Consider the following 25,143-nt stretch of genomic DNA (forward strand, 5'->3'; position numbering starts at 1 on the left):
CCTGTAAACGGCTGTACTTCCCGCATCCTGCTACATTTGTCGGTGACAACAGATTGTTTTTCTTTTTATCCCATGGTTTGACAGGTCTCTATTCTATGCTCCCTTCACTGGATGTTATCACAGTGTGTTGTGTGTGCCTTCATAATTTTTTTATTTTTCTGTCCTTACATCAATCCTTATTTTGCATATTGTTTTATTTTTTTCACTTCTAGGGTTGTTTATGCCACTTTTCCATGCATCTTGGACACCTAAAATACTCTACTGTTTTGACCGAATTTTATGCTCTGTGTGTTAACAGTGGTGTTTCTTTTCTGTTTTTACACTGTTCAACTCGTTTTGCCGTAATACTGCGTGATGCCATGTCTATGCCCGATTTGACCCCATTTCCATGGTAATGCATCATAACATACTAGTATTTATAACTGCAACAATCCTTTCTAAAATGCTCTTGGGGCAATAGGGCAACTGAAATAAATTAATTCATAAATGCCACAGGCCCAAGCTGGCAAATGCATCCTGCACTCACTTTCACAAGTGGGGTCGTTATCTGACCACTTGGCTTCGTTTGTGCAGCGGCGCACGGAAGGGCCATGCACCACAAAACCCGGATTGCAGGTGTACCGTACTGTGGAGTTTTCACGAAGAATTCCCTGCGGAAGTTCAAATTTGCCATTGGCGATGGGACTGGGTGGTGCACAGACCACCGCTGAAAAAAAAAAGGAAAAAAAAGGTAAATGGCACCATGGCACCCAATATTGCCATGAATATTTTTGTACTGTTTGTTTGTACACATTCAAAGTCCTCGACACTCTGCTTCACCATTTGCTTGTGACGCGCGATGCTATCAGACTTGGCACAAATGATCCAAGGCTTCTTCATCCCCAGCAGCACTCAAGTGTGGCTTGTTCTCTTTCTGTCTGCTAAATAGCATCCTCGTGAACAACAACTTCTTCACCCCCAACAAGAATGCGTACCTCCTCGTCGTTTTGAACAGCTTGTGAGAAGAAATTCTGTAGGCTTCGCACGACAAACCAAGAGCTAGGCACCTTGGCCACTCAACACATCCACCAGGTGTCACGTAATGGTGACAGCATAATGGGAACCAAATAATGAAAGTGCGATTTTTTGGAACAGGCGCTGGCGGATGAAATGTGACTATGTCATGCGCAGAGGTCTGATATGCAAGCAGCCACAGAAAAAGCTTTTTAAACTTCCTTGCTGCTGTACACTTATGACGATGGACGCAAGAAATGACACAGACAGGGGATAGATGCTGAAGAACGACAATGATGGTGAAGACATAAGAAAGACAAATGCGATTCAAACACAGCACCAAACTCCCAACCTAAGTGATGGGGTCACCCCCGTACTGACCCACACACTTAGGCGCCGGACGGCTCCACTTCCCATCAGCTCCACAAAGGACTATGTAGTAGCTCTCCCAGGGCTGATCGTCATGGGTCACTAGGTGGTAGCCCGGGTTGCAGGTGAACGACACCGTACGTGGGAAGACAAATACGTGCTCGTTGAGGTGGCCATGCGCAAAGCTCCCACCTGGAACTGGGTGGCCACAGTTGACAGCTGCAAGGGCACAGACACGAACTTTGGTGAAGGGGCATTATCTGCACAGCAAGCCTTCAGATGGAAGACCTACATGCAAACTCTGCAAATCTCAAACACAAGCATTCTCACAGAGCACTGTGGGTCTTCATTAACCGAGCCGGTGTGGGGTGCCAGCTCCAGTTATTCAGAAAAATTTACTTAGACCACAGAGATTCTACAAGTTATCCAGGATTTTAAATTGAACAATGTTGAATTACTGGGACCCTACTGCTCTGCTTTCTGACCTTTCACAGTTCTGAACTCTTTTTTTTTTGCGTCGAAAGCTTCTCATAAAACAAGAAAGGAGTGCTTAATTATGTGCCCACTTACAACATCACTAGCAACTATAAGCTGCATAGTTTAAAGCAGAAGAGGAAGCAAGAATACAATGTGTGTGCAGAAAACAATAAGAAAAAAGGAGGAAACCCTCACAAGAGCCCTTAAGAAGATTAAGTAAGATCAGAATCTATGATTCACCCACATTCTACATGGGCAGGGCAAAAGGGGAACCTTTAAGGCTGTTTCACATGCAAGCGACTGAGCAAAAGCAGCGACTGCACAGCGCAGCACCGCGACAAATTTCCAACTTGTTGGAACCTCATCAATCTGGCTGTTCAAGGCAGGTTTTTGCATTGCAGCAGCAATCACGAGCATTTTAGCTTGCATGTCACACAGGCTGGATACCTGCCCCCCTTCCCTCCTTCACTGCTAAGACCACCATTTTGTCATTGATGAATAAGTTTTTCCAATGTCACTTTATAGCCCCTAGAAGGACATAAGAACAATTACAGGACAATGAGAACAACTCCAAACAATTTTCGTTCCTAGTAAAAATCGACTGCTACACTCTGCGGCACGAACGGCTTTACGAGATGGTCGCGCACTGCAACTGTGCTGATGTCTGTTCAGCAGCAAGAGATGCACTTATTTCCAAGAACGCTGGACTTAAAAGTGGAACTTTTATCTCCAACTGCTTGATTCGAACTCTTTCACATTGGCACCAGAAAGGATTCCATGACCATCGTTTTAAAGTGAATGGCAATGTAACCTAACCTCAGTGACATCTGCTGAAAACTGTACGAACGGCACCGCAGTTTGCTTGTGGCCCCGCGGCGACGATGCTCTCAATTCATCTTGTGACCTCCTCTAATATAAGAGTTCTGCTTTCACTGCAGTTCGCTCGCAACCCCAAGGCGACGATGCTCTCAATTCATTTCGTGACCTTCTCTACCATAAGAGCTCTATTTTCAATGAATGCCGCCTCGCTGTTCTTACTATTCGGTAGTCCATAGATACTGGCGAACCTCAATTTGCCTTCAGTGCCCCTTCAATGGCCGCCAACTAAAACTGGCAAGACATCAAAACTTCCGCTTGCTTCCACACTCACGATTGCAGCGTATGGCGCTGTTCGGCGGCCTCTCCCACTTGTCGTTCCGGCAGGTGGCATAATCTCTTCGGGGACTCCCACTTGCGGGAAAGTAGCCAGTTCTGCACTTGTACGGGGCGGCCTCCCCCTCTTTGAACTCAGTCTTGCCTGGCAGTGCGTTGTAATCACCCTCCGTGTGTGTAATGTCGTCCTCTAGTTCATGCCACATACAGTCGCCCGCTGCAAGAGAGGAGCAACAAATACTCACCCACAGACCGGCCACAAAGTAAAGGCATGCAAAGGGCAAAGGTAACAGCCTCGGGCGAACTGCTATTCACAGGCATGCATGGGTGGGAGAGGGGAGGACAAAGTTCACGAAAGCACTTTCCAGTTTCCGGGCAGAACACCAGAACATGAACCCTTTGACACACATGTCGAGTTGGGAGGCCAACTAGAAACAATGGGAAGGAAAAAAAATGCTCCTTAACAGTTACAATGCCTGTATAATGCGACATCCTGCACAGCAGTTTGCGATGGTGAAGATATTGTTATTAATTTATTTTTACCTTCTTTCTCTTCTTTCTTTTTTTTATTAGTCTGTTTTGCAGGGTTCAGCACCCCAAAGCAAGCCATGGGCTATGAGGGACGTCGTATTGGAGGGCTCCAGGCTAATTTTGACCACCTCGTGTTCTTTTAACAAGCACTGACATCACACAGCACACGGGCAACTTATGTGTTTTGCCCCCATCAAAATGTTCTAAGTGAGATGATCTTGTTGCTGGTTTATGCTATTTCTAGTGCTCTGTGTTGTTGCTTTGTTGTCCTCAATGTGAATAGCATTGCTTTTTACCCTGTGTGGTGGCAACTAATGCCCTAGCCTTGGGGAAATTAGGCAAGACTAGGCACAACCACTCAGGCCATGCCATGGGCAAAAGACACAGCACTAATTTTCACCACTGCACACAGAGGGCGCCACAAATCCGTGAAAGAGCGCTCGGCACAGCGCCTCTCTCCTTTCCTCCTCGCACTCCTTTGTGCCACGCTGCCAAAACACCGCTACTGCAGGACTGGGAAACGTGCCTTTACCTGCTGTCACCATAAAACTCTATTCTAAATAATGGTCTAACATACAGCAACACGATATCACAGGGCCAACTTGGCTCCTTCTTTAAAGACCACTAGATGGCGACAAGGGAGGTACCTTTTAACCTCTCTACTCCCAAAGTTCCAGGAAAGGGGGTCGCAGCCATGCAAGCCCCCTGAGTGGGGGTGGAAGAGGGGGAGGAGTCACGTGCACAATGCGCGCTCGTAGGGTGGTAGAGGAGTAGGGGACAACATGAGGTAAAATTTGTGCCCCGCACTCACCGAGCCTATTAATGTATGAAATGTACTGCCCCCCTTTAGGCCCTGCTGTGAGCTGCTGAATTACTCTGCCCGTCACATTACCTCTCTTCTCAGCATGTTCCCAGTTTGTGTTGCATGTTCCCAGTGTGTGTGCTGCATGTTCCCGGTGTGCATTGCATGTTCCCAGTGTGCACTGCATGTTCCCAGTTTGTGTTGCATGTTCCCAGTGTGTGTGCTGCATGTTCCCGGTGTGCGCTGCATGTTCCCGGTGTGCGCTGCATGTTCCCGGTGTGCGCTGCATGTTCCCGGTGTGCGCTGCATGTTCCCGGTGCGCGCTGCATGTTCCCGGTGTGCGCTGCATGTTCCCGGTGTGCACTGCACGTCCCCGGTGCGCGCCGCATGTTGTCAGCATATGCCGAATATTCCCAGCATGTGTCGCACGTTCCCAGTGTGTGCTGCATGTTCCCAGTGCATGTTGCATGTTCCCAGTGTGTGTGCGCATGTGTATCATACAGTAACTGCCTAAGCATTGTGGAGACTTTCCCTCACGACATCCCCTTTTGGTTAGCTTTCCCGCGATGCACCTCTCCTGGTTAGTTACTTAAACAAGAGAGGGCGCCGGCACCACAGCGATATGAGCACCACAAACGGCATGACCGCTGCGCGCGCGCAGGAGAGCACATCTTCTTTGGCTGGGGAGCATCGCCGCGTTCAGACTGTTCGGCGCGCGATCCGCTCTTTGCCAGCGAGGCAAGGAAGTGGTGGGGAGAACGTGCTCCCGCATCTCTTCCTGTCCAGCTTTGGACCTGGCACAGGCAGGAGCTTATTGGTTTACGTTTTTTTTTTATGGCAGCTCCACCATACTTTTTGTCCAGCTTTGGAGCTTCCCCTTGCCCTAGCGTGGGCGAACATTTGCTCGTAACCTTGCTGATGAGTCGGACAACCTCAATTCCTTAGCGTATTTTGTTGCTAGCTGGCGTTATTGTTGCTGTAGCAATAAATGCCTGTTTGTGTCAGCCAGAGTGTCGTTCCTTTGTCCCTTGGAGCAAGGCCCCGCTGCGCTCGGTAATGTATACGATCACGGGGTGGGGTCTGGCGGTTTTGAATTGTGTTAGCTGCGGTTAACAGCAGAAAACGTATTAATCGCCCCAATTAAAACCTCACACCATACATGGTTGGCTGCATCTCTTGCACCTTTTATAGGGACTTTGAAAGTATCTAGACTATAAGCTTGCATACCTCATTCAGTGACATGTCACGTAAATTCATTCTTTTAATAGATTTTCTTTGGCCAGGCTGACCCCTAAGTGCTTCCTCGATAAACTCTCCTCCACTTATGCCCCTTTTTTGAAGACGCCTTCTTCTGCACCCATTCAAAGTTCGACAACACCAGTGCTTTCTTTTCTGTGGTTCAACATGGCCCAGAGAGGAAGGCAGGAGGTTTTTTTGGAAACGTGGGAAATAGAGCATTTTGATTATCACTTGCGTTCTCTCTGAATGCCTGCAGGAAATCCAAAGGTAAATGCTTAGAATGTCTGACAGACACCCCGAGGCAGATATTTGGCTCCAGCACCAATAATGAAGCCAATAGATGACTGCCTATTCCACTGTGCTTCAGGACTAACATCTCTGCATGATCCGGACCTCATGATAGCATTCACACACACACACTCAGACTGATAGCGCCTTCTGGTAGGCATTGCTCTAGTCTCAGCTTTTATTCCAACAAAATTCTGACCCCCAAAAAGTGAGAGTCGCTTGAAAACTACAAGCAATCTTTTAGATGGAAATGCGATCACAGATAAAAAAAGCAGGTGGGACATCACTAAACACATAAAGACTAATAACTTTCAATTTGAAAACTTTTTTTTTGCTTTTGCTCCCATACGTTATGTTCTTGCAAATAATTGCACTAATTTAGAAATGCCTGTCAGAAATGGCATTAGGTTGAAATGGCATTAGGTTGACTAAAGGCCAAAAGACACCAAAACTGCAATGTTTACAGAAAGTCGTGTGGTTTTGTCAAAAGACATCCAAACCATTCTTCAAACAAATCCCTTTGTCACGAGGCATCCACACATCTTTAAACGAATTTCTCTCCCAAATCCAAATCCATAAGTAAAAAACATATGCACCAGTAGACATTGCATGTACAGCTACGTGGGTGGCCAGGCCTGGACAAAAAATGAAGGTTCACAAAAATATGCAAGCAATACCACAACAGCTCAAAAAAGAAATGCAGCCTGCTGCATGCACTGAAGGGTGGCAAGAGGTAGCGCTAATAGAAACCAGGGACACATGTCTGTAGCAGCATCATCGCCACCACCACCAGCCACACAGAAGAGAAGCCGGAGCAGCACTTAAGCCCATCTTGAAGCTCATGCCTGAAGCTCAAGAGTTATGAGAGCCTAACAAGCTTAAGCGTACATATGTTTCTGTCACCTTGATTGCCAACAGATAACAGTTTGCAAGTATGAGAGCTCTAGCACAGAGCATATGAACACCTTGGCAGGCAGCAAGATCTGCTGGCACCATTTGTGTGAGTTCCTGCTCACAAGCTCAACGATGAAATGCATAAAACCTTCAAAAGGTCCACCAAGTGGCTCAGCAAGAAAAAAAAAAAAACTTCTTTCAGTGTAGCAGCCTTGGCAGCAAAGAAAATTGCAGACAAAGCTTCTATGCGAAGAGTGAACAGAGAACAATTTTCACAGATGCGTGAGTATCGCTTGTAAACCAGGAAGAGAGCCTATGGCAGCCAGCCCATCTCCAAGCTCCAAGCCCCAGTGAGGCATAAGAATAAAAAAGCACAAACAGATATGCTGCTCAGAGGAAAGAAATGAGAACAAAAATAAAAGATGAGTGTCTTTGATGCCGCACGCAGAATTGACAAGCCCAGAAGAATAGGCTGAAGGTCAGGCCTCATGCTGAAGCACGACTTTTAGGCATTTGAGCCCCAGTTGCGGAGGGAACTAGAGGCATATACTTGGCTCACAACAGCTTCCATGCAGCCATCCCCTGTGACAACTCTCTAAACTGTGAACAAGACTGGACAGCCCTCCATTTCACTGGACAGGCAAGCAGTTCAAAGAGGCCCTAGCAGTGCCATTCGCAACGCTTTCAGGTCAAGCCAAGCCAAGAAAAGCCAGAAACTGCTGTCCCCAGCTGCACTCAATTAGCTATGGATATAATAAAAGCAGGAAAAATGCAGCAAAAAGGACATCAATCCTGATGAAATCCGTGCCAGAAGAGGCCAGCTGCACTCAAGCCCAAAAGCCATATGACAAGAGCTACATGACCAACAGAAGGATGCCAGAATAGAAGCTTTGAGTTCTTGCCCGGTGGCCATGCAGACTCTGATGACAATTCTCTGCCGTAGGAAAGAGCAACTGCTCTTGTTATTGCAAGAATGGCAGTTTATCAGGCCTATCACCCACCAGATTTCCTTTTCAGCACTTTCTCCCAGTGTTGCAAAAAAAATAAAACGAAAAAAGGAAAAAAAAAACAACCAACTTTTCCCAGCAGGGCATTGTGGAGGAGGCGGATACCAGGTGCCCGACTCAGTACACTTGGCAGATGATCTGTCACCGTTGTCGCAGACATAGATGATGAGGGCGTCAGTCTCATTATCGCCAGTACTTACAACGCGGCCGTGAGGCAGGGGGGCTGGCTTGGGGCAGCCCTCTCCGCTCTCTGAAAGGTTTTCCACCAAAGACGTGAACTGTCTGGATGAGGTCTCAACTTGAGCACGCTGAGCACTTTATTTCTTTAATACGGTCCAATGTTCAAGCCCACTACAGTTATCACCTTTGTCTGGCACAACTGTTTTTTCTTTTTAAGCCTATGGATTCGTACCTGAGAGAACGAAATGTATTTCGAGCCACAATCATCAAATGTGCAAGCTGTGACTCAGCTAGCTGCACAGTGCCTAAACTGCACCATTGAGGCTACTTTTTTTGCAGTTTTCTGGCATTTGCTGCTTTGCACTTATTTCTTTACACGCAACTCTGAAAAATAACTGCTCAATATAACACGGCACCATACTGTTATAATGTTCTAAAGGTTTTCACTTTTCACAATCGTCAAGGAAGACACCTGCCTGTTTCAAAATCATGGCCACTCACGATGCAAAACAGCGCATGCCGAGAGCATGTGCACACCTGTTATTTTTTCTCAGAATGAACCTGTTTTCGACAAAATCTGCACATTTTGTGTTCCTAAACAGTGAAACATAAGTCTCGACTCGCTTCATACTGGGGTTTTATGGCTACTTTAACAAGTAGCACAGGAACCAGAAATGTTTGTTGAGAGACCAAACTCTTGTGAGAAATCCTGTTCCTTATGGTAGATAACCAAGCATGTCTGGAAAACACTTCAACTAGAGAACACATCTGAACCCTACTTTATTCATGTTTCCTCCAGAAATATCATTGAAAGCGACACTACCAAAAATTACCAAAAAAGTGGAAAACTAATATTCAAAGGAACATGGAGGAAAATTTCATCCAATTATTGTTCTTAGTAAAAGCTGAATTATCTTGCAAGACCTTTCTGGCTGTGTTCAGGTTTGTTTGGCAGAAAAAAATCTCATTTATCCCCGAGAAAATTGGATTTCAAAACATACCCGCCAGTCAGTTCACACTTGCGACTTCGAAAAGCACAGGTAGCCACCGTTTTGCAGTGAATGGCAATGTAGTGCAGCCACTGAGATCCGCGTCTAAAAATTGGTGTCTGCGCACGCATTTCACTCACGAAATTGGCCACTGGTAGCGCCACTTGTATACTGTCTTTTTTTTTCTAGCTTATAAAAGCTCCGTATTTGGTGAGAGTGGTTTCTTTCGTGATTAGAAAATGGCACTCTTTTGATACAAAATAACTTCTATTTGTTCTTAGTGTCCCTTTAATACAAATGGCTTTGAGGTTTTGAAGGTGGGAATGAGTGACATCAACATCAATTTTTCTAGAAGGAAAGAAAAACAAACTTTGGGAACCTTTGGGGGGACTGCAAAAACAGGAAAACTTAAAACTAATTTGCAACTGAAACAAAACGCCGCCTGGCTATGCAACCTGGCACAAGGGATCAGAAGATTCCGGAGAACCTACTGCGAAAGTTCTTAGTAAAATGAGTGCAGGTAAAAAAAACAACTCTGTTTTTAAAAGAATAAAAAGATGAAATCATAAATTTAACAACAATTAATTAGTTTTTCAATGCCAAAGCTGCACTACTGGCAATGAGATGTACCCAAGGTCCTCCCAGAAATTTTTAGAAATTTGTTTACTACGGCAATTGCCTCCTATTCTCAAGTTAGGCCCAGAAATCTAGGCAGTACCTTACTAAGGCGGAAATTATGCGTGAAAAAGGCCCCAATTCATAATTAAGAACAAAAACAACAGTAAAGTAGGACCCCACTGTTACATTCAGACACTAGGGGAAAAAAAATTCCTCTCTCGTGATAGAGAGTGCACACAGAGCACAGCATGAAATGCTTTGACGTAATAGCGTCACACATTCTACAGACTGAATCTCGTAGGAAGGCAAAATCTCGTCTCGTCCAAACACAACCATCCATCCGCAGCGCCGCTCGGACGACAATGTGCAATGCCCTCACTGTTTACAGCGGGTGCCATGCCGCGCCAAAGTATGGCACCAGGGCTCCGAACGGTATCACACGCCCGTGGATTCTGCAACACCCGCGGCGCTTCCAGTTAACTCACATGTCACGAGGACTGCACACGGGCTGCCCGGGCTGCAGGACAGAGCGTAGGCTCTTTTGCGCCGGGCGCTCGCTTCGCCCACCATGGGACAAGGAAGACGCTGTTGCAAACGCATGCGCTGCTCTGACGGCAGCGCAGCATGTAGGCACCAGGGGGCAGATGGAAAGGTTCATCAAAGTTCGTTAAGGTTCGCTTCCGTCTTCCCCCTTCAGTTCGCCTCCGGTTCGGTGTCGTCTTCCTTTTCCGTTCTGGCACTAAGGTCACCCACGGCGCATCGACAATGGGAGATAAAAGCATTTCACGCCTTCAAAAAAAATCTACAAGCTGGGAGACCTATGTACATAAACAAATAAAAGCGAAGCTCTGACAGTGGATTGGGTGCAAATTCATTTCAGCCTCAGCACATTAAAAAATCGTGCATCGGCGTTTTCCACTATTTCTATTATTTGCTGCAAGTGGCAACACGCTTCTCGAATTCTTGAGACCTGGCCCCCGCGATGGTCATTTGTCTGATAGTTATGCGTGCGCAAAACATTCTGGATGTCTTAAGATGGCTTTCCGCGTCTGCAGCACCAGGAAGGAGGGAACCATGGTCAACACACATGTCCTCCAATGTGCTGTTTTTGCTGCGAATGTTTTAACGCAACACAACTTTCGTCTGTTAGACCCTCGAAACTATTATGCCACAGGGGACTAGCGAACAGAGGAGAAAAGAAAAACTTCTCAGCCAACCCGCACAGCTGCATCTTGTACTACCCTGCCTGTGAGCTGTCTCCCACTGCGTAGTTTCGTTTTTGCGAAAAGAGCGTAGGAAGAGAGCAGCACTAGACCGTTCCCTGGTGTAAACAACCCGACGTCAAAGGGGAGTGGCCTGGTGGGCAAAATCATCACTTTCGCTCCTGAACCATTTCTGCATGTGTCAAACACTCCCCCAACTGCTGCACCTGCTGGACCACGCTGCCTGAAGTCGGATGTTTTGCCCACCAGACCAGAAACAAGTGTGCTGATGACGCAGGTCACAGTATCCACCGACTCCACAGCTGCTGCCATCTTGTTGTGCATGGAGCATCACGGAAGGCTACGGCACGCATCTAGGCTCATACAGTCACCTGCGCCGGTGAAGCTACGCGCTGGACAACAAAATGGTGCCGGTGACGTCACGTGAATACCACCTACAGGGGGTACTATCAATCATATATGTATAAAACCGTAGCTAGCTGAAAAGCTAGCTAGGCTTTCCATGAGAGCAGAAATGCTGTCATGGATCATTCCAAACGTCGTCACCTGCAAAATGTAAGCGCATCGGCTGCTGTCGTTACCACCTTTCCTGGAGACGCCTGGAAGGGCGACAATTGCCTGGGAGCAGCGTCGCAATTATTTTAAAAACTCCTGCAAGCAACAGGAATGGACATGCAACCGCCGCCATGCAAAAAGGCCATTCTGAGGGACGCCGTGTTTTCCGCATATTAGGCCCCGCGCCAACACCGAGTCGCCAACCACAACAAAGGGCACATCAGAGGCAAGTGAGGCCATAGCCGACTCACATTACGACGGCAACTGCCAAATGAGCCGCTATGAGTGTACAGAGGTCAGCAAGTTTGTATAGCGCTGGAGCGATGCCCGCAGGACAAATAATGTGAATTCTTATCACAATTGCTTTGTTAGCTTATGCTTTTTATCTTATGCCAGCTTATGACAGCTGTGCTTATGCTTTTTGTCAGTTCTCATTCACTTATCATGAATTAATTTCATTTTATCATTTGTCCACCTAGGCGGTAGAGCTCAAGCAGGAGGATTACCTGCGAAAACACCAAGCTGCATCGAAAATCCGTATCTTTTTCTCTGCCGGTCACAGCTTGAGCGCTTTAGACTAGCTTGCTCACGCCTGTACGTCAGTGACCTCCGAAAGTTAGCAATGACGGGTGACTTCGGGGATATCCTGCAGGCGGGTTTACGGCACAAGGTTGTGACGGTGTACGGAGCTCTGAGATGCGTGTCAGAAACTGGTCGTGAAGAGGCCACAGGTTACGTTTGCAGAAGCACCAGAAATTCTGCAGACGTATGAGCAGGCAGCAGAGGGCGCTGAGGTCTATGGCCAAGGGTCACTACTGTACATAGTGCAACACGTATATCAGAATGATGAGGCCCACACAATGACTAGGCAATGGCGCTTGTGGTCACGTGTTACCGATGCGGTTCTATAAGGCACTTCGCAAGAACGCAGAGCCCGGCAGAAATATTATAGATGCCGCAGGATAGGCCACGCCAGCTCCCTGTCGCTTCCTTCCGAATGTATGAGTTTTCCTTTCTTTTTGCTGATATTTCGTTTTCGACTAGCGAAAAAATTTGTGCGTTTTGTGAAGCTGCACGTTGGCTCCGTCTGCTGCGCCAGATTGAGGTGGCCCCTGTTATTCTGATGACAGTCCCTTACGTACAGATGATATGATATGCAGATAAGGTTATATCTGTCACATAGATGATATGACAAAGGCAGGGGCGCCTGAGTGCCAAGCCAGAAAATAACATTGAGCAAGAAAGGTATCTGCGCTTACCCGCCTGCACTGCAGAGAGGCGGCAACGGCGCGAGCAATAAAATCGCTGCACTTAACCCTTTCATGTTTCGCACGCTATTCCTTACAAAAAGAAAATAAACCATCTAAATAGCATACGCAGGCCTTGAAAAAGACACTAGCTTGCCACAGAAAGCAGGAAAGGTAAGCGTTTCATGGGCATGTATAAAATTTTGCACAATGTCACATTATGGTTCGAAATTCTACCACTGAAACACCAGGATTGGCTCAACCCTTCCTAGCCCAATTGAAAGCATTTATATAAAAAATTTATATTCAGTGACTAGCATGTGTAGTAGGACAGAGATAATTCTAAAAGATCAGAAAATCAAAGCTCCGGCGGTTCTTCATCAGTTTTACAGCGTTACCTCTACTAGTCGTGTTTCGAGCCTCCGAATTATGCTAATCCCAAGGGTAGGATCCAAGATGGCAGCCTCCATAGCAACGACATTGTATTAGAGCATTAAGCTCTACTTCTCGCGTTTCTGGTCTCAGCATTATGCGTTATAACGCAAATCGTAACCCAGTGGTGCCATGGTAATAGAGGTGGTTACATAATAGAATAAAATAATAACAGGCGGCAGCATGATACCCAAGCACTATAACCAGAAACTAAACTATGTCGATCCGGCACATATATCCCTGTCTGGCAGGCGTCAAAGTCGGGCCATTTAGTCCCAAGGTTCGTGCAAAATTTGTGGGCCAACCATTTGTCGCAGAATGTTTCGAATGGTGTCATACGATTTAGCGTTTCATGCAGTATAAACTTACTAGTTATGTTAGAGCCTAGGTAGCCTAGCTCGCGGCAGGGATTCAAACCTGCAACCTACCCCTAATTCCCTGTCTTTACGAATCTTCATATGAACACTGCGGCTCAGCCGTTTGTCACAGTGTGTTCGGGGTGGTGCAATATATGACTTCGCGGTTCGTGCAGCATAAACTTACTAGTTAGTATAGCTCGCAGGAAGGATTCAAACCAGCGACCTATGTTAGGTGTGTTAACGCTTGATATTTGATCGCTGTTTCAGAGTCGGCTCATTTTTCTTGCATGATTCCAAATGGAATCGGTGGGACTTAGTGGGTTCAAAACGCTTAGTTTTGTGATTTAATTAAAATATAACTAAATATCAACTGCTTTGAAACTATGCCTGTCTTTGCTGAAGCAGAGCTGTAGGTGCCACAGCTGTTACCAAGAATATGCGACAATGGCATGACCACAGCTTGTACCACCTCGGTTATCTTTTCATAGCATGCAGGCCAGAGTGCGGTCCTACGCCAGCAGAATTCGTCAGTTGATTGAAGATGAGCATAGGTTCTTTTGAATGACGAAGAGTAAGAGGCAGAGAGACCACGCTTCCAGTATCCAGATTTCCAGCCTCAAGCTCGCAACATCTAGCGTACTGCACTGATTAAAAATTTGGAATGCGAAATTCTCAAAAGATTCAGTTGATGCAGAAGCATTTGAAGTATTTATATGGTAAGGATTCGTATTCATGATTTTTGCCTTTTTCAGCAGTGTAACGCTGCATCCACAATACAGATTTTTTTCGGTGGTGACTTTGGTTGTCAAGAAAGAGAAGGTCATAATATGCTTGCTGGGAGACGTGATATTTCAGTGTGTGCTGAGGCCCATTAATACCATCCATGACTACAATAGCAGTAACACCCTTGAAGAAAAACTACACAGCGAGACAACCATACGGGGACAACCATACGGGGACGACCATACGGGGACGACCATACGGTGATGACTATGCTGGGACAAATGGCCAACGTATGGTGACGACCTTACGGGGGTGGTCATAAAGAAATGTGCACAAACCTGAGGGTAGCGCCAGGAGGATGAGAAGGAGGATGATGCGCAGGAGCGTGCCGTACCACCCGTATGACTGCATGCTGCCTCTGCAGCGTCAACCTGCACTGGGGAAGAAAGCAGCATTCAGATTCAGATCCCAGAAATGCTACTGGTAAGATGCAATTTAGAGAAATTTTTGGAGCACAGTAAAATTCCCAATCTGGAGCACTTTGGAACAGAAGAATGTTGATTTAGGAGCAGTCTGGAGCACAAAAATTTCAGATCTGGAGCTTTTTGAAGCATAAAATATTGGTTTAGAAGCACTCTGGAGCTTGTTGCTTTTAGTTTCCAAATCTCTTGGGTTGGAAGACACCGCTAGAAAAGTTTTGCGTGCAAGGTAAAGATGGACACCACCATTAAGATTTTAATTATTGCCACATATCACACCTGAGAGGTCTTCAATTCCATGTTTTACACTGCATAATTGAAGAGGAGACACCTCTGCGGAATGTATTTTTGAGCACAGTAGCTCATATGAGCTGATGTGTAGCGTTTCACTTTTATTTACAAAGCTTAAAAAGGTTCATTGTACCCCCACCATATCAAAACCTGTTGGTTTTTCATTTACGTCCACCAGTTCAATCACGCTTCCTTGCAAACTTGTGCTTGCCTCGCTCACAACAATTACTCAGTCACCTCCCTATTCTTGTAAGCCAGGCCAGTTTCGATCAGCCCCTGTGCTGGCTGAAATATCGCCTATAGGCTGAAATATCACCTGAAATATCAAAGCCTGTTGGTTTTTCGTTTACGTCCACCAGTTCAATCACGCTTCCTTGCAAACTTGTGCTTGCCTCGCTCAAAACAATTACTCAGTCACCTCCCTATTCTTGTAAGCCAGGCCAGTTTCGATCAGCCCATGTGCTGGCTGAAATATCGCCTGAAATATCAAAGCCTGTTGGTTTTTCGTTTACGTCCACCAGTTCAATCACGCTTCCTTGCAAACTTGTGCTTGCCTCGCTCAAAACAATTACTCAGTCACCTCCCTATTCTTGTAAGCCAGGCCAGTTTCGATCAGCCCATGTGCTGGCTGAAATATCGCCGGCATTTCTGCCTGTAGTGTATACAAAGCCTGCACTAACCCTGCATAGTGTATAGAGCTCCATTTTTTAAACAAACAGCAGAGCACCAGGGTCACCATGTTGCACAAAAACGAATGCCAAAGTGCACATGGAGCAACACCATACAGCTGGGCCCATTTATAATGAACACTGGTCTAGCACAAATGAGATAGACATACAGCAGCTGCAATGTGCATTGTGGCTATGGCACTGAGTCGGATAGATCAAAAGTCTCCAGACGTCGTGCTAGGTTGCAGCAAATACAGACGCCAGAAGCCCACGTGAGGGAACGTGCGCGCAGCCTTGATCTTCGTTGCGAAGCTGAGCATCAAAAATATTTAGCGCACAACGTGATAGACCTAACACATATGCGGAAAGAAAGCAGGAAAAAATCCTGCACCCAAGCCCAGCATAGGCCAGTCTTGCAGGAACTTAGAGGTCGCTGCAAGGCTACCAGAGTTACGTGTTAATCCCGCAGGATGGACGCAGAGTGCATCGAAACTACAGTAAAAGCTCGTTAATTTGAACTTCAAGGATAACGATGATTATGGATGCAACGGCATCTATGGCCAAAGAGCGCCATACCACAAGGTGTTTTCTGACTACTCAAGGTGGGGTCAAAGGCCCTTTTTCCAAGCATTTCACCCCAGATAAGCTGAGCACCAAGCCAGGGGAAAGCTTGTACCCATTGTATCACTGGCGGGTACCCGGCGGCACTGGGGATCGAACCGCACACCTCCATCATGCGAGGCGGATGCTCAACCACTTCAAGGAACCAAAAGAGATGTTCCAATTATCCGAAGTTCGAATTATCTGGTGATCCTGACAAAATTGACAAGAAATGCTTTCATCGCAGTAAATTCTTTTTGTTAATAATTGCACAATGGTCGTCTGCTGTTGAGATGGGCACAGCGCAGCAGTGACTATTTTTCACAATTCCATCAATGCTTTATTGCGTGCCCATTGCTGAGAGTGTCTAAGCAGAACAGCTTCAAAATGATAAAGGCCCCGCGGCATCTTTCACAGTGCGACAAGGTAGTGATGGAGCCTTGTCACAAGCGGGCGCGTCATGCGTGAGAAGGCGCGCAGTTTTGGATCCCTGACTATAATAGGATACAACTCAAGACCGAAGCGGGGAGATGCTTTTAGGGGCATCATTACATGAATGGTTGAATTCCCCGTTCACCTGCCACCCTCTGCAATTTCACTCTAGCAGGTCGTCCAAGGGGATCGGTCAAGGGGGAGAATCAGCAGACACCATTGCCTGGAAGGGCTGCTTTGAGGGGCATTTGCCACTTCGTTCTCTAGTTGTGTCAGATTATAGAATGAAAGAATCATGTGGATGAAAGTGAAGGGAACGCATAGTGGTGTCAATCAAGGTCAAAAAGGTCATGCAGCTGTGCTCTGTTGGCTGGCTGACGCGCGGCCGATAGCCGTTTCCGCGGGCTGGCGCCAAGCTAAGAAAAGCGAAACCGAAACATAATAAATATTGAAACCAAGTGGCCAGACCGGTCAGACTATCCACGGAAACTGTATGGAGCAAGCGCGCTCGACAAGAAGATTGTCGCGGAACACTTGTGGTTTCAGTGAGTGCCAAGCCACACCCAGATCGAAAGGTGCGCAGAGGACAGTTGTGGGTGCAGGTGGTGTGGCAAAGCTCGTGCCTAGTCTGCCAGGTGTGTTGTGGCCGGGCCGGAGACGATGGGCAGGATAAACAGTTTTCCAGGATAGACAGAAGCTGGAGTAAGCGGGGTGGCCTAATTCACAGTTTGCGCAGCATGGTACACTGTCAGAGTCGTTACATTGGTGATTATTGGAGGCACATCTTGGCCCAACTTTGGCAGCCACGGCAACTTTGTGAGTCATGGCCATATTGCACGCATTTTAGACAGCTATGGGAGTTTGCTTTGTATGGTCGTTTCATTTTTAAGGTATCCTATTCCAACTGTTCTAGGCAGAATGGCGTAGTTGAATGTGAGTACTAGGTGCTTGGTCAGGATTAGTTTATCCTTCCGAACTTGAATTCGATGGACATTAATAACAGTTTGGCCTGCCGACCCCTCCAGTGTTTTCTTTCCAGTGAGATGGAAAAATGCATTCTCACTGATTACTCTTCTGGATGTGTTCAATGTCCTGTGAGCATTGAGGTACACACGTATGCCAAGAAAGGAATCAATGTTCGCAAGTTTTTCATATATCACGTTACCTTTCAGTTTATACAAGAGATCAGCACTTGTAAGCTTTGCCACCTCGGAGCTGGGGCACAATCCATCTATCAATCTTAGAAACTACAAGTGGAGATACTTTTCAGGCTGGTTGCTCTGTAATTTCACTATGGACCGCATGGCACTTGGGAAAGATTTGTTATTTTCTTTAGAAAAATTCAGCTGCTACTTCCGTCTAGCCACTTTTGTGAGGACGATTATTTTTTTAAAAGAAAGAGGAGCCATAAAAAAAATTTATTTGGTCACTGTGGCAGCCGCCCAATACGGAGACGGCACAGGAACCTAAAAACAATGTCCTGCCCAAAGTCCTCTGTTTGCTCAAGAGGCACACTAAAGTTATAAAGGCTGAAAAAGCATGTACGTACACATACACTGAACTTGCCCTAGTCCTTTCAGTTTGCACTTTTTGATTGCACTGAAGCATCAACATCTTTAATATAGAAAATGGAAAAATTGAAGGAACCTAGATAGTGCAGTGACACCCCTGGCATCAGGAGACCGTGATATGATAGCACAGACAAAGCTTACAATGTAGGTGGATGGATTGACATTAGGAGAGTCCCCTTTGAAACAGGTGGCACCATGTTCAGTATTTCTTTTTCTTCACATTTTTATAAACCATATAAACCAATTGTCAAACTTAATTGTATTATCTATAAATTAACCATTTTTTTAATACAAATTCTACCGACTTTTACATCTGACAAAATTTTAGCCCTGAACTTGTTTCCTGAAGTCACCGCCGTGCTTTTGACCTATCTATCTTCCAATTACATTCCGCTAACATCTACGGTACATTTATTCACATTACCTTTGTCATCTCTAAACCTAGCTAGGACCCCAGGGAGTGCGACTATGCCGGTATTGATATCTGCATAGGTACTGCCACATTCTAGTAAAAATATGTTCAATTGTTTGTGTAGATTCACCACACACTGTACATCTTTGTTAAAAAATTCCTTTTGTAGCTAAGCATTCTAAACATCCCGATTTCACATCAGAGAGTAGGGCACTGCCACTTGAGTTATCATAGAATGGTTCCTTGCTGATTTGTATTTTTTATTTTCTATACAGGTCTACAGTCTGCTTTTTTTTTAATCCACTTCTTACTGTCCGAGTTTTTTTACCTGTCATTTAAAACTATTTATTTCTGCGTCCTGGTTCCTCGCACATTTACTGGTTAGTTTAGTAGTTCTGTAGTACGGTACCCAGCCCATGTCCCCTGTCCTACATCGTATGCGGTTTCACCGTGGGCACCTAGTACTAAAGAGAGTGGGGACTCTCCTGTTTCGCGTAGGGGCTGTTCTTTAGCCACAATATCAAGCACCAACGATCTCCGCTTTCCGCCTTGCTAAAGTACCTAGTGCTAATCTGCCGACAGCTCTTCGCATTTATTTCAAGCCCCACTGAACTTCTGACCTTGAACAGCGCTTACTTTGACGGCTCGGCTCCAACGGGTGACGAAACCAACTTGTTTATGCATTACACTTCACCACGGGAATCAGTGTAACGGAAATGCCATAACAACACCACCGTACGAAATTGAACGAATATCGAAGAAGGGTGCTAAAGACAGTCTCACCTAATGGGCCTCGGGTTCTAGGTGAAGCCCTCGGACATAAACGCGCAGCCCAGCTCAGTGTCACTGTTTTTTTTTTTTCAGCTGCAAAAAAACCAACGTCTTCACGAAGCCGCCGCTAGAGAGAGGCCAGCTGGGATTGGTGGTGGTGCCCCTGTTAGCCCCGCAGCAGTCAGAGCGGACGCCCACACAAACTGGATCAAGCGGCAGAAGCCCGTGATCGACTGGCTGCGCTTTGCTGCCTCTTCATAAGCACTGCTGAGAGCGCAAGGCGTGGCAGCGCCCGTGTTAACTGTACAGCCGCGGTCGACGAGCGATAAAAAGTACGAAAGAGGAAGGCAAGAAGCACAGCTATCGCCCCCAGCGCAGGATATGTGTCACAACCGGAGCGGTCAGGCTCATTTGGAACTTTTTCCGCGCTCGAGTCTCAAGCCGCTGTTCGAGCGGGAGTTTCTAAAAAGGAGACCGCCAGCTTCGATCGAGGCGAAAGTAACACTCACGGATGTCACGCTACCGGGAGTCTGCCGTCGCTATGAAAGGCGTCTTCGCACCATCGCCTCTGCGACGGCACGAGTGCGGGTCCAGAGTGGCGTCGGGCGTCGTCACGAAGAAAGGACCTCCCTCCAGCTCAGGCTCGCTCTCTTGAGGCTCGAATGTGACGACAATTTTTTTTTTTAAAGAGAGCTGCTCGCGACCTTTCCAGGACGTTTAGTTAAAATCCACGTTTTAAAGCGGTTACGGTTCGAAGGACGAACTTCGCTAACGATGATCGTCACCCCCGCCCCATCACCGCTAATAAACAGTTCGAGCGATGCCGGACATGACGTACTACCACTAACTTGCTGAGACGCCTAGAGTCATTATTCCCTAAACAACTTTCAAGCCTGCGCTCACAATTTTGACGTCACATCCGGCAAGTTGACACTTGCAGAAGCCGCATCGCCAGCGACATGATTTTAGTCCCCTCTTTCACGCTCTCCGCGCCGCGCGGGCCGGTTGGTTGCAGCGGCGTGGTCGCGTTTAATAATAATAATAATTGGTTTGGGGGGAAAGGAAATGGCGTAGTATCTGTCTCATATACCGTTGGACACCCGAACCGCGCCGTAAGGGAAGGGATAAAGGAGGGAGTGAAAGAAGAAAGAGAGAAGGAGGTGCCGTAGTGGAAAGCTCCGGAATAATTTCGACCACCTGGGGATCTTTAACGTGCACTGACATCGCACACCACACGGGCGCCTTAGCGTTTTTCCTCCATAAAAACGCAGCCGCCGCGGTCGGGTTCGAACCCGGGAACTCCGGATCAGTAGTCGAGCGCCCTAACCACTGAGCCACCGCGGCGGGTTCGCGTTTGTCGTCTCTCGTCGTTTTGCGGAAATTTTGTTTCCATGTGCGATGTGCAGTGGATACTAAAATGCCGAACAAGAGTTGTGTTCCCGGGTGCACCGGCAATTATGATACGGGCAGGAAGGTACAAGTGTTTTCTTTCCCAAAAGACGACGACACTTTCAACAAGTGGAATTACGCGCCATTCCAAGGAAGGACTTCGTGCCCACTTCGTACACTAAGGTAAGTAATGTTTATGGTACTGTTATGTGATCCTGGTTGCTTTTACTTAATCACCACGTTTATTGTGATACTTCCGAAGCCCAGATAGATTGATTGTGGCCACATTTCTTTGCTGCAAGCACGCTTATAGACAAAGGGGCTAGCATTAGGCTATTTTAATAAGTGGATTCTGAGATGTTTACGAAACGTGTGTACGTCTGTGCAGGTTTGCGCCGATCATTTCGACGCTTCATGCATCGAGACGACGACATCGTACACGGATCCAAGAACAGGAAATGTTCTTACAGTTCGATTGCCAGTACCGCGGTTGCGTTGTGGATCGGTGCCTACCGTATTTCCTAACTGCCCTTCGTACCTTTCAGCACCAGACAACAGCAAGAGAGAAGCACCTGATGCTAAGAGGAGTCGACTAGAAGCTTCCCAACTCGCCCGTGCGATCAAAGGATCACTGGCGTCATATGAAGCGGAGCAGAAGAGAAACCAATTTTCGTCACTCGAAGAACTAAAGGCGCGCCTGCAAGTGGCCTCAGTGTCAGTGCAGTGGACTGTGATTCATAAAGAAAAGTGTACGATGTTTTTGAACATCACCAACGATCGGGAACCTTGGTTGAAGGTGTCATTGACAGTGTTCGAAAACCTCCAAGTCTCAGCCTGCTACCAAGGATCCGCGATCAAGAATCTTGGTAGCGCTGTTGTACCAGACTCGGTTTGCAAAGTAAGCTCCTTGTTGGAAATTTTGAACAACCTGTGCATTCTGTCTGGCGAGCGTTGTATTTCTCGCCACCTGTCGCTTGCAGCAAAATTCCCTTCTAGACAAATTGGAAGCAAGCATTAATGAAAACAATAAAGGGGCTGTGAAATTTTTAAAGGAACTGCTAACACTGCTCTCTGCAGAGCGTATTCAGTACAACACACAGGTAATGGTGTTTGCATGCATTCTCCACACAAGATCGCCGCATGCCTACAAGTATTTCAGAAAAACAAGTACACTAGCCATGCCCCATCCGAGCATTATTAGGAAAGTGTGCTCATCTGTACAAATGTGCCCAGAAATTGGTTCTTGTGATGCAACTTTTCTTCAGTATGTTTTTCAGAGATTTACACATCTGCAGCCACATGAAAAGACAGTGACGTTGATGCTTGACGAAATTCATACCAAGCTTTGTTTTGATTGTAAGGGGGGCAGCATATGTGGTGCTGCAGTGAATTCCAGCGAGGCAGCCACATCTGTACACGTGTTTATAATACAAAGTCTGCTGAGCCTATTCAAGGAGGTAGCACACATTCTTCCGGTAAAAACCATACAGGGCGACCAACTTCATGCCATACTGAAGAACGTGATCATACGCTTAGAAGAGATTGGGTACAGGGTCATAGCCATTGTTTTTGACAATAACTCTCTAAACAGAAAGGTAATGAAGATGTTTCTGCCAAAGCCAATGCTTCGTCATGTTTATCCACATCCGGCAGATCCAGATCGGCCATTATTTTATGTACCCGCCGCGGTGGCTCAGAGTTCCCGGGTTCGAACCCGACCGCGGAGGCTGCGTTTTTATGGAGGCAAAACGCTAAGGCGCCTGTGCTGTGCGATGTCAGTGCACGTTAAAAGATCCCCAGGTGGTCGAAATTATTCCGGAGCCCTCCACTATGGCACCTATTTCTCTCTTTCTTCTTTCACTCCCTCCTTTATTCCTTCCCTTACGGCGCTGTTCCTTCCCCCCACCAAAAAAAGAACATTTTTATTATTATGCACCATCCAGCCTAGGTGTGTGTTAACTTGCATTGTAAGATGCTTTCGAGTCAAAATCCGTAATTATTATTATACGGTTAGAGCCTGCGCAGACAGCTTCAGGAGCACCTACACCACTACCCCACATGCTGCCATTGTTAACTGGAAGCGTCTCTGGCACAGGATAAAAAAAGCCACGAATGCCAATGGGCCACGCTAGAGTCACCCGCCGCGGTGGATCAGTGATTAGTGCGCACGGCTACTGATCCGGAGTTCCCGGGTTCGAACCCGACCGCGGCTTCAGCGTTTTAATGGAGGGGCGCCCGCGTGCTGTGCGATGTCAGTGCGCGTTAAAGATCCCCGGGTTGTCGAAATTATTGCCGGGGACATCCGCTACGGCCAATTTTTGTGCTTTCACTACCTCCTTGATCCCGAATTCCCTTACGGCGCGGTTCAGGTGTCCGCCGATATGTGAAACATACTGCGCCACTTCCTTTCCCCGAAAACCAATTTTCATTATCATTTTTAGGCTAGAGTCCCTGGCTCTAGGTCCCGTGCACTGCCCGCTGGTGACGTCTTGTGAAGTTTTGTAACAAAATAACTGTAGCGCAACCAAGACGAACACAAGAAAGGGGCACACAGGACTAGCACTTGTGTAGGTGGATCGTATTCAGGCAAAAATGACGCATGCAGTAACTGTCTCACTTATCTCGGTGGACACCCGAACCGCGCCGTAAGGGAAGGGATATAGGAGGGAGTGAAAGCAGAAAAGAAATTAAGAGGTGCCGTGGTAGAGGACTCCGGAATAATTTCGATGACCTGGGCATCTTTAACGTGCACTGACATCGCACAGCACACGGGCGCATTTTGCGTTTCGCCTACATCGAAACGCATGCCGCCGCGGTCGGATTCGAACCCGTGGGTACTCCGACTCAGTAGACGAGCGCCGTAACCATGCACTGAGCCACCGCGGCGGGCGAAATCAGGCATAAACAATATTAAGTGGAACAAGAAAGCTGTAGCCGCACAAACAATAGCAGAGACGGCCTTTCGTACACCATTTGGCACCGCGTGTCTTCTAAACCTGGGCCTATGTACAGCTCAGCGAAGAGCAATGGAATTAATCGTGTTGGTGCACTTACCTGACCCGCTGGCGGCTTCCCGGTCGAAGCTATATCTCTTTGCTTCAGGGCTGCCTCGCATTTGATCTCGCGGTGATGGTTCTCGATCGGCTGTCCTGGGCGTCCGGTCGCCACCCGGCCGAGTATTTACTGCACCCTGCGCGATTTTGGGACCCGGTGTTCTCAATTGTTTGCCCTCGAGATTCGCCCCGGCAGAAAACGTTCGGCGGCCTCGAGCACTGCGGCCCGGCGCGTGAGAGCTGGCGCCCTCGAGGAGCATGCAGGGAGATTTGTTCTTGCCGGGATTCTTCGGCCACGCCGCGTTAGCGCAGGCCAAGGATGCGCTCAGTCGGCCGAAGGACGCACTTCTAGCCTGCCTCCAGCGATTTATGTCTCTAGCGAAGAAAACAAAGCCTCAGTCAGACTCAATCCCTCTGCGTGGGCGCGTGGGTATGTGCCATGTTTACTGAGGTAAACAGCCACTCAGTAAGGGAATATGGGTGTGCATGGAAATGGACCAAGAAGAGCTCAATTTTTGGCAATGGCTCTGCAGGACCAGTAGGATGGCAACACATGGCATGACACATGAGGCATTTCCCAGATATGGTTGGGATGCCCCCAAATTTTGGGTGGTCCACAGTGCTTCTGCACAATATTTCGTGCTTAGTAATGCTACACAGCCAGCCATTCTTTTCATTCTGAAGCAGCGCCAGCATCTTAATCATTAGCTTATCCAAGAATATTGGGCATTTTTTTAGTACGATTTACTTTCTGCAGCATAAATTGGGTAAATTTTGCTTCAGAATTTATAGCAATGGCAAAACCAAGGCCATCCCATATTGGTTGTATTGCTGATGCATCGATTGCCAATTGGATTGAATATGGGAGTATCGATTTTCCTGTACTCTTCCGAACATGTCTCTCGCACGACGTCGCATGGTATCGCTACCATTCATTAAATCAATTACCCACACCATAATCACTAGTGTAATTATGATTAATTAGTATCATTAATTGATTGCTAGTGTTAATTCCCAATGACTGACTAGGTATTATTTAATCATTGACTTTATATACTTCACCACACCACTCTTCAGATCACGACTGCTGACGTCACATCCGGCGACACGTTTTGCGGCCACTTCCAGTGCCAACATGGCCTAATAATGCTTTCGCATTTATAAATCGCCAAACACTTGAGCCGCATATGTCATGGACCAACACCACATGAACATTTAGACTGCGAGCCTCCTGAGTCCCAAGGTACCCACGTGCCTCGAATCCTCTTGCAAAATGAAGTCTTGCAACAAAACAATGCGAGGCGAGCACGCAATCCATAGGCCACAAAACCGCGTTGTTTCTTGGCGAATAACGGTTGCGTTGTCTTACAACTGTACGCTAATGAGTAGGTGTGCCACT

At 47.0% G+C, this 25,143-nt stretch overlaps 1 protein-coding gene and 1 pseudogene across 11 annotated transcripts in view; one reads left to right on the top strand and one right to left on the bottom strand.

Moving 5' to 3' along the window:
- Positions 1-20,131, bottom strand: part of LOC144107463 (P-selectin-like) — a 37,580-nt gene extending 17,449 nt beyond the window's left edge. For 2 of the 10 annotated variants that reach the window (XR_013309279.1, XM_077640472.1), the window contains exons 1-6: positions 19,812-20,124; positions 14,417-14,509; positions 7,823-8,002; positions 2,990-3,208; positions 1,375-1,581; positions 527-706 (exon numbers count right to left, since the gene is read on the bottom strand). Coding sequence is in view for 8 of the 10 variants with exons in the window: in XM_077640472.1 (XP_077496598.1) it covers positions 527-706; positions 1,375-1,581; positions 2,990-3,208; positions 7,823-8,002; positions 14,417-14,489 (859 nt within the window). In the remaining 2 variants the exon portion in view is untranslated. Of the gene's footprint in view, positions 1-526; positions 707-1,374; positions 1,582-2,989; positions 3,209-7,822; positions 8,003-14,416; positions 14,515-19,314; positions 19,419-19,811 lie in introns of those variants that run through there. The other 8 variants (XR_013309278.1, XM_077640471.1, XM_077640473.1 and 5 more) reach the window with 8 other exon arrangements.
- A 385-nt stretch (positions 20,132-20,516) lies between these two features.
- On the top strand, positions 20,517-24,286 carry LOC144107218 (uncharacterized; annotated as a pseudogene). The gene is made up of 3 exons (XR_013309250.1): positions 20,517-20,874; positions 21,080-22,001; positions 24,278-24,286. The product of XR_013309250.1 is annotated as an uncharacterized LOC144107218 (transcript).
- The last annotated feature ends 857 nt before the right edge of the window (positions 24,287-25,143 follow it).

Source organism: Amblyomma americanum, chromosome 10 (assembly GCF_052857255.1).
Source record: "Amblyomma americanum isolate KBUSLIRL-KWMA chromosome 10, ASM5285725v1, whole genome shotgun sequence".
Classification (NCBI taxonomy): domain Eukaryota; kingdom Metazoa; phylum Arthropoda; class Arachnida; order Ixodida; family Ixodidae; genus Amblyomma; species Amblyomma americanum.